Source organism: Silene latifolia, chromosome 2, assembly GCF_048544455.1.
Source record: "Silene latifolia isolate original U9 population chromosome 2, ASM4854445v1, whole genome shotgun sequence".
Lineage (NCBI taxonomy): Eukaryota > Viridiplantae > Streptophyta > Magnoliopsida > Caryophyllales > Caryophyllaceae > Silene > Silene latifolia.
In genome coordinates this window covers 10,001,994-10,011,864 of record NC_133527.1, presented here as the reverse complement: position 1 = coordinate 10,011,864, position 9,871 = coordinate 10,001,994, and the positions used below count along the sequence as shown (strand labels likewise).

General features: G+C 33.8%; 1 protein-coding gene across 1 annotated transcript; it reads right to left on the bottom strand.

Moving 5' to 3' along the window:
- Positions 1-1,240: 1,240 nt before the first annotated feature.
- On the bottom strand, positions 1,241-2,251 carry LOC141642225 (uncharacterized). The gene is made up of 2 exons (XM_074450945.1): positions 1,839-2,251; positions 1,241-1,578 (listed from the first exon to the last, which is right to left on the bottom strand). Exons 1-2 carry the CDS (start codon positions 2,016-2,018, stop codon positions 1,468-1,470), a joined length of 291 nt encoding a protein of 96 aa, XP_074307046.1. The 5' UTR covers positions 2,019-2,251; the 3' UTR covers positions 1,241-1,467.
- Between the last annotated feature and the right edge of the window lie 7,620 nt (positions 2,252-9,871).

Below are 9,871 nucleotides of genomic sequence, written 5' to 3'. Positions count from 1 at the left end.
CGATGGAGACCGCAAGGAGGATTCAAGCAAAGACGTCATTCTACAAGCCACGGGTGGTAACAATACTTGCTCTGGAATTACACCCGGAACAACAGTATCTTTTAAGATTGTCGAATTCGTTTGATCAGTAAATGAGGCGTAGAAGGTATTGTAGGACTGGTGCGGGTAATTTTCTCACAATAGCTCAAATAAAACCGCTGGATAAATTATACTTTGGAATTTCTTTAGTTTGATGGAGTTGTATGTCTTTAATTAAGCTCGGTGCAGTCCTCATTCTGTCATTCATGCCGGCTGTAGCGAAAACTATTGAGTTCCGCTTTTCACAGGGTATTCTTATCGCCATTTTTGAACATGTCTACTAAACTGCATTCTAAAAGTTCAAAGCATAAACTAATCTTTCTTTGTAGTTTCAGACAACATTCTGCAATGGTGACATACTGCAATTTGTGACTTGTAACTTGTGTTCAAGCAAACATCATAAAAACGCAACATTCTGCTGTATCGACAGGATGCATACCAGGAAAAAAACCAGTGGAGCTAGAAAATCCATTATAATGTACTCAGTATTCAAGAAAAGACTCCTTTGCTTAACATTGCTGATAACTTTACCTGATTTAGGAACCAGCAATTCAGACAACCGGAGATCGGATAATTTGATCAATATTGCTTAATATTGTACTATTACCAATTGTTGATGCTGTGAGTTGTGACTTGTAACTTGTTTTATAGCAATCATCATAAAAATGCAACATTCTGCTGTATCGAGCTCTAAACCTCTAACAGGCGCGTGCTGCAGTTCCAGCCAGGATGATTGGGACACGATTCATACGGAAAAAAAACCAGTGGAATTAGAAAATCCAATATAATGAATTCAAGTCAAGTCCCCCTTTGCTTAATACTGCTGATAACTTTCCCTGATTTATGAACCAGCAATTCAGACACTAGGAGTACCTTACACTCAGCTTCTTTGATTAAAAGGATGAACAATCAAGCTAAAATAAAGGCTCTTCCCATAAACATGGACAAATTGTCGACTCGTATTACAAGTAATGTTATCGACTTTCTCTTTTCACGCTCGTACTTTACATTCACACATTTTAGTTCGAAACAGGCTGAGAAAATCGAAAGGAGAAGGTAACAACAACAACAAAGCCTTAGTCCCAAAAAGGTTTGGGGTCAGCTAACATGAATCATCATACGGAATCCGTTTTAGGTTTGAATCCGTCAATACAGTCAAAGGTAAACAAACACCCACAGCATTTCTCTCAACACAAAATCCCATTCATCAGGAAGTTACAAAATGTCATCATATTCAATTGGATGAATGTAATTTCTGACACAAAATTTACAATCTTGTAACTTTGCAATTACCAAAGTAACCTAAAACATTGGACTTAGACAACATCACAACAAGAAGAAATTACAAAGATTATAACATCAGAACAAGGTAAAAAACAAGAAGAATTACTACAAGTTTTTAACTTTTTCTTCTGTTTTCATGTTCATCTCTTTCAAATTCCTCCACAAATATTTCCCACTTGCCATATCAACAAATACCCAAAAACCATCTTGTATTATCTGCAATATTTCAACAAAATAATCCTATTTTAGAAACCATAATCATATACTTTTTCCGTCTCAATCATTTGTTTAGCTTTTGTATTCTTTGCGAGGACTGGGGAGTATTTTAATCAAAGGTAAACAAATGATTGGTATGGAGGGAGTAATAATATAATCCCCAGAATCCCGCTTTCGTGTCCCATCTTGTATCCCACCGCGTTTTCATCAAATTAATATGATTGAAAAAAAAAAAATAGAAATAATTTAATTAAATTTACCATTTTAAAGCTTCTGCCTTGTTGATCACCCTTAGAAGATGCAGTCTTTTCTGCTGTAAAATCTTCAGGAAAAATTGAATTATTGAGCTCATCATCATCTGAACAACTATAAGATCTCCAGGCAAAATAACCTGCTAAAATTGCTGAAAAAAATACCAAGATGAATCTTAAAGGACACATAATTAACCTAAATTTTCTGGGTTATTGTAAGAATTTTGGTGTATTAATTTGTGTAACTTGTGGGGGATTTAATTCTCCTTTGTTGGTTTTTCTTTGTTGAAACAAGATTAAAGAAAATGTGAAGAAATCAAAAGAAAAACCTTGGTAGGAGAATTAACAAGAGAGAGAAAGAAGAGAGATGTTTATGTTTATGATTTTTGTTGCTTTATACAACTAATCCGATTAAATATGATAAGATTGATGGAATTATTATTATGAGTGTTTTATAAGCCTAATCAACAAGACAATAATTAATGAAATGAAAATAGTTTAAGTCAATTAGACATGGTAAGGGTGTTTAGGTATGGGGTTTGGAATCAGGAATCATACCAGGGTGGTATGAGTTTGGAACTTCATTCATCATATCATGTGTTTGTTTCAATTTTGGGTGGAATGAGATCGAACTTCATCAAAGTTAAAAAATCTAAAATACAACATTAAAAATAATTATTTTTGATACAAAAAAAATCATGAAAATGAAGAGTTGATCAAATAAATGTAAAAAAATTTCATTTAAAATGTTCCATCTAAGTTTTTCTCATGTTTTTTGGTTTTATTACTTGATACCCATGGGTATCAATCTCATACCCACCTTCCCCTTGGGTATGAGAAACCCATACCTCATGGGTTTGAGGTATGGGTATGAAACCTCTATTTTTGCCAAACAAACACTTGGTATGAGTTTGACTCATTCCAAACTCATACCTCATACCTTTATGAGTTGAACCAAACACCCCCTAAATGGCTTCTTCGGGTTAAGTTACTTCGAGTCGGATTATTTTTGGGTTAACAATTTATCCGGTTATTTTATGGTCGGATCATTTTCGGAATGGATTATTTTAAGTCGGGTTATTATGAGTCGTTTGGGTCATTTCAAGTAAAGATTTTGCCTAAATTAAGTCACTTTGAGTCAATCGGGTCACTGCGGTTCTTTCGGGTCTCGAATTAGCCTTATCGGATCAGGTTATTCGATTTAGGGCAATTTTGCCTGGTGACTCTGCACCATTGGTAAAACACTTGTTGCTCTGTATAATCCTATTTAGTATGAGGTCGGATTTCGAAATATAAATGGTATAAAAAGTAATAATCGATACGAATACAAAACAATTTACTAATACTAAAGATAACAGTGTAGGATAGAAGGGTACGTTTATTATGAAAACAGGTATCAAATGAAATAATTACTTTATAGATACGCATACGAGTAAAAAATATATTAACAGCAGCTTGTCTCATCCTCTCATCTAACATGTTTGACCCGTTTTAAACTCAAAACGAGAGCCACGTGAATGATTATAGTGCTAAAATAGTTGAACTCCGGTAATGACTAATGAATATCACTCTTTAACTCGGTACCAATTAAATTAGGGAACACATAAAAGCACGGAAAGAATCAACTAAAACATGGAACTTATATTGCTTGCTTACCAATTTGCCCTTAGCCATTTCTTCAAAAAAAAAATGCCCTTAGCCACTTCATGAGACATTGAAAAGTTAAGGGTATAAGTGTCCACAAACAAACAAATCCAGTGTCTTAGTTGATAAAGGCCGCGTATTTATGCCAAGCGTTAAATTAACTGGCAATTGTATAAGAATAAGAATTAGCTCAAATAACAAAAGCTCTTTTATCACAATTCACAACTTCATTCGATTTTCACCCGATATATAGTACACTCATTTGAATGATAAGATAATCATGAATATTTTATGATTCTTATCAATAAGACAATAATTAATGAAAAGGAAATGGTGTAATTGCATTAGGTAACGCGGTAGAAGACAATGAACATTTTGACTAGTAGTTGTATTATTATAATACAAAGTCAAAATGATACGCCAACAACTATTGGAAATATGTCGTGGGTCGCAACAACCTCAATGACTCAATCTTGTTTGAATCACTCCATCTCCATGTATGTTAGTACGTTAACTTTATTAGTGTAGTTGTCCATTAATTCAACAATAAATTTCTTTTGTGACGGTCATAAGCTTGTTACGTCTCACAATATCTTTCAATTCTTTCTCACCTACTTTTTCACTTGCTCTTCCACTTACATTATGTGAAAGGTTACAAGCTTGTGACGAAAAGTGTATCACAAATGATAATTAGTGTTAATTCAATTAGTTGGAATTTTTGACATTTTCTACAAAATAGCCATAGTATTTTATGTTATTTAGTGAGGGGTGGTAAGTGGTACGAGTATATGGAACATAGGGACGTCGAATTTAGGATGACAAACATGTATCACTAATAAAAAGTTAATACTAAAGTTGGTTGGTGTAAGTATTAAGGGTTTTTATTAGAGCTAATCATATGGCTCAGACTCGCTAGCCCGATTTTTCCCCGGGCTGGGGCCTCAATTTTAGGCCCGAATAGCCCACGGCCCGATCAATATAATAGGGCCGGGTTTGGGCCACTTTTACGGCCCGAATTTTGGCCCGACCCGACCCGAACATATGCAAAATTTACGAATATGTACAATTTAAGAATGTTAATATGTATTTAACAAAATAATTAACCAATCAATTGTTGTATTGTAAATAAGTCGTAATAATTTGTTTACATGTATTAGTTTGATAAGTCTTAGTATTTTCCTTTACCAGTATTTATATGATAAAAAAAGAGCTAATGATTTTAAATCATATTAGTGCCGATAAATTATTTACCATTATCGGCGTGCTACGTTAATGTTTTTGAGCCTAAAGAACAACAAATATCAAATCAATTACAACACTACAACAACATACACTGAGCACCGCACTATAATATATATTACACTACTAAAAATTGTGCATTTAGTTTGTATGAGTCACCTTAAGCAGTAGGTTCATAAAAGCTACATTAGGTTACTACTTCTTAATTGACAATACTCGAAAAAATCACACAATTTTTTACGAAAATTTTGATAACAAATACACAAAGTATCTAACTTCATAATGAGGATTTTTGAACTTATTTCAAGAATAAGAATATTTAGCCCGAATTGGCCCGAAAGCCCGCATGTGCCGATAAAATAGGCCCGCACTTGTAGCCCGGCCCGCATATTTGGGCTTAACTTAATGCTTGGGCCCGGCCCAAACCCGGCCCGGCCCGGCCCATGATCACCTCTAGTTTTTATCTCTCAAATAAGTGGTTAAGAGTTCGGTTTCTGGCTCTTGTGAATGAAAAGGCCAAATTTGAGAGGGGTCAACTAATTAAATTGCTTTCAGTGCCGCGAAGGAGATTGCCTCAACTGTCGGTAGAGGATACTCCTGGTCAACACTATAAATAAAATAATAAAAATAAAAAGTGACACGACACACATGGGCTAAGGATCGTGCCCTAGTTGTCATTACCATCTCACGGGTTCCGTACGACACGATAGAAAGCTCACCTTCCCGTGCGTGGGTTGTGCCATTGAGTCGACATAAGGCATGCACGACCTGACATGACCCACTTCCATGTCTAATTATTGTCCCCCTATCTATTTTAGGAGGAATTGGGGAAAATGGATGAACTGCCAACTTTACCTCTCAAATTAAAGAAGTGTCGAGGTATTCCCTCTCATCGACACCAATGGTAACTCTTGCTTTTTGGCATTATCCATGGTCGTAGAAAATATTTGATATTATTCTTTATATATAAGACAAAATATATGTAATACCACGGTTTTATGAGTCTCTGGGTACTCTATCGAGTAGGCCTTACTCTGTCGAGTAAGGGTGTGTTGCGTTTTAAAAACAGTTTCTGACCTGTTGGGTACTCGATCGAGTAACCTTGATACTCGATCGAGTAAGGGGGCACTCGATCGAGTACCTCAGCTACTCGATCGAGTAAGTGTGTTTTACGGGGTTGTTTTGTCGGGTTTTGCTAATAACGCGAGTTTAATATAAAAGGAGTTACGTAGTTCTCTCTCGTTGCGTTGTTGGCAAATCCCCAAGGCTAGGAGTGTCGGATCATCTCGTTCTTTGCATCATAGTGTTCCTTGCGTCAAGGGTAAGATCTACATACCAATTTTATAGTATTTCGTTAAGTTTCGTTAAACCCTAATTTTGGGATTGGGGGATTTCTATGTTTATGTTGATGTGGTAGTGATTGTATGATTATGTGTATAGGAGAAGGGTTCGTAGAGGAAAGGTTTTGAGACAGCTGCTAGATCGTCTGATGTTTGTGTTGCTTTCCAGGTAGGGTTTTCCTACTCAGTATTAGTCCCATAATGTGTTGATGTGTTGTGGTTGTTGAATATTATCGTAATTGTATTGTGACGGTTGTTGATTGTGATTGTTTGTCTCTGGTTCTCGAGATGCGTTCTCGGCTGAGTGGAGTCACTTGCGGGAGTGGCTTAACGCCCTAGTTTCGCCCTTCGCGGAACCCGCCACGGAAGGGGATGTGCACATTAATGGGACAGAGTTATCGCTCGGTATGATGAGCGGGCTTAGGTGGGAACGGCTGCGGTCCCCCACTGGCAGGGCTGGTCCAATGGACAGTCGGTGACGGAGATTGATTGGAGTGGGTGTAATTGTGTGTGTGACGGTTTGAGCTGCTTGTTTACTGTGTTGTTGGTTATATAAATTGTGTGATTAGTACTGACCCCGTTTAAATGTTTTAAAAACCGTGGTGATCCATTCGGGGGTGGTGAGCAGTTATTGAGCAGGTATGATATGACGCGTATGGGATAGCTGGGATGAGTCATCACGTGGCAGTTAGAAGTCTTCCGCTATGTCAGACGGTGTTTTATAGCTTTGATAGTTTTAGCAGTAGACCGTCTGAGAATGTTGTATTTCAGTTTATCAATTTTGGTTTTGATCATGTAATCACTTAAACTATTTACTTTTAAGTATGTTTCGTTATTGTCTTATGATTATCATTGCCTCGGGAAACCGAGATGGTAGCACTTCCATGCCTTAAGTGGTCCTGGTAAGGCACTTGGAGAATGGGGGTGTTACAATATAGTCATGTGAGATTTTGTTTGATTTATCGTCATGAATGCTATAAGAATATCAAATTTTTATAATTTTTAATAATGTGTAACTAAAGATATTCACCTTTCAAAACGTGCATCGGCAAGTGTGATAAAATAAGTGTTACCTTTGTTGTGAATCAGAAGAAGTATTAATTTTACCGTGGTTATAATGTTGGTTTTATCTAGGGCTAATATTGGCTTATTATTTTATTACTAGATTTAAAAAGGGAATAATTAATTTAGAATAAAATTTAAAAGGAAAATGGACAATACAAATAGGATGGAGGGAGTAAATAATAACCAACACAATTATAATTGTAAGAAAGTTATAGCTTCAACATCAATTTGATTGTAAGGATTCTAATTGAAGCCAAGTGCTGAATTCAATCCTTGAAAAACCCGTAAGTGAACTTTGATTGATCGATCCAGTAAGACCCGATTGACCCAATTGGATAGTCCTACAAGGCTATCTACAAGCTTACAATTATTGAAGTGTAGTAATATGTATATTCTACTTTACAATCGCCTCATATGCGACCAAGAAAACGTGACCAATTTTTGATAAATGGTGGTCATTTTGGGTAAATAGTGACCATTTTTTATAACTAAAAAACAATTTTTTTTTCAAGGTGGTCACTATTTACCAAAAGGTGGTCACAATTTGCTAAAAAATCACGGTAAAAAAGGTTGTACAAGAGAATTGCTAGTAATCATAAGACAAACTTTCGTCTGCTTCTAATTATTTGTTCAAATCGAAAATTATTCTATGAATTAGAAGTGATTTTCAGAAGAAAAAACATCCCAATTGTTTTTGAATAAGGTATGAAAGGTTTAACATCTCCTACTAGCACTACTACAGATACAAGCTAAAACAACGGTTAAAAACCGTTGTTATATAAAAAAGGGGACGTTGTTAAAGCGTCCGTTGTAAAAGGTTTTAACAATGGTTGGTTTTCTTAAGGAACCCGTTGTTAAAACTATTAACAACGGTTTTAAGTATAAAAACCCGTTGTGGAAAGTGTGACTCAAATTTGGTGGGAAAGTTATAACAACGGTTGTAAAATAAAAAACCGTTGTTATAACTAAAGACAACGGGTTGTTTCTCAATAACCGTTGTTGTTTGTTTTTAAAAAATAAAAAATAAATAAATTAAATATTACTAGATGCATATGCATAATTACGGCCCGTTATAATTCCGATGCATGCATTATTACTGCCATCCCTGCATATGAATAGACAATATATGGATGAGAAGGGTTATAATAAGATTTGAAGCAGCAGAGAGAGATATGATGATGACTATGGCACAACTTCCTAAACATATATTAATTAAAAAACAACTCAAACGACCCATTACTTAGTATAAATACATGAATTATCTCAACTAACATTCCATTATCTCACTATATATCTCCAAACCCTAATTGCTAAAACAAACTCCAAATAAACCCTAATTAATCTTTCAAACAAACTCAAAACTTCATCAACAAAATGAATGATACCATCCTTAAGACTCTTACTATGACCGAGAACAACAACAGTTTCATCCGCCGGTTGCTCCACATTGAGGACAATTTCAGGAGCTACCTTGTGGATGCTCGATCCGCACTCAAGGACGCCAAAAAAAATGGCTTGACAGAGCAGCAGTTGTTGCAGCTATATGACGATATAGCAACTGTTGAACGAAACCTCCAAATAACTAAGGAGGAGAGGATGGATATCATAGAAGAGAATAAGACTCTCTATGAAAATATAAGAATTGCATTTTTATCAATGTAATTCTTTTTTTAATTTATGTATTTATATATATATATATATATATATATATATATATATATATATATATATATATATATATATATATATATATATATATATATAGAGCCAAGTTCAAATGAGTCCACCTAAATTGGTGAGTCCATTAAGTCCTAATCCTAGCCATTGATCTTCTAAGATTGAAGATTGAGATTGTAAAATTTTAAGATGAAAACTTTAATGTTTTATAAATGAAACTTTAATTTATGAGTGTAACTTTAATTCTTTAGAATTGTAACTTTAATATTTAAGCTCATTTTATAAATAAAAATCTAAATTTATGTTATAAAATTTTATTTTAAATATATAAAATTGATTTTTGAGTGTAACTTTAGTGTTTTACGGTGAAACTTTATTGCTAGAATTTAAAACTTTAATTTTTTTAAACAATTTTCAATATAAAAATTTAAATTTATTTAATTTTATTGGTTTATAAATGTAACTTTAATGTTTTACGAGTGAAACTTTAATCCTAAAAATTAAAATTTTAATTTTTTTAGTCAATTTCTAATATAAAAATTAAAATTTATTTAATTTTACTGATTTATAAATGTAATTTTAATGTTTTTAAAATAAAACTTTAATACTAAAAATTAAAATTTAATTTTTTTAGATAATTTATAATATAAAAATTTGAGTTTAATTAATATTGTAATTTTATAGATGTAAATTAATGTTTTACGAATGTAATTTTGGTCTTAATTTTAGTGCGCGTCAAGTGAAACTTTAGTCCATATAATGAAACTTTAGTTCATATTAGTGAAACTTTAATCCAATTCATGTGAAACTTTAGTCCATTTTAGTTAAACTTTAGTCCATATTAGTGAAACTTTAATCCAATTCAAGTGAAACTTTAATCCCTATTAGTGAAACTTTAATCCAATTCAAGTGAAATTCAAGTGAAACTTTAGTCCATATTAATGAAACTTTAATCCAATTCAAGTGAAACTTTAGTCCATGTTAGTGGATTTCAATCCATTAAAGTGGAAATAAAACTTGTCAAGTGAAACTTTACTCAATGAAATAGGACATTAATCGGTCCGTCATCGACAACCA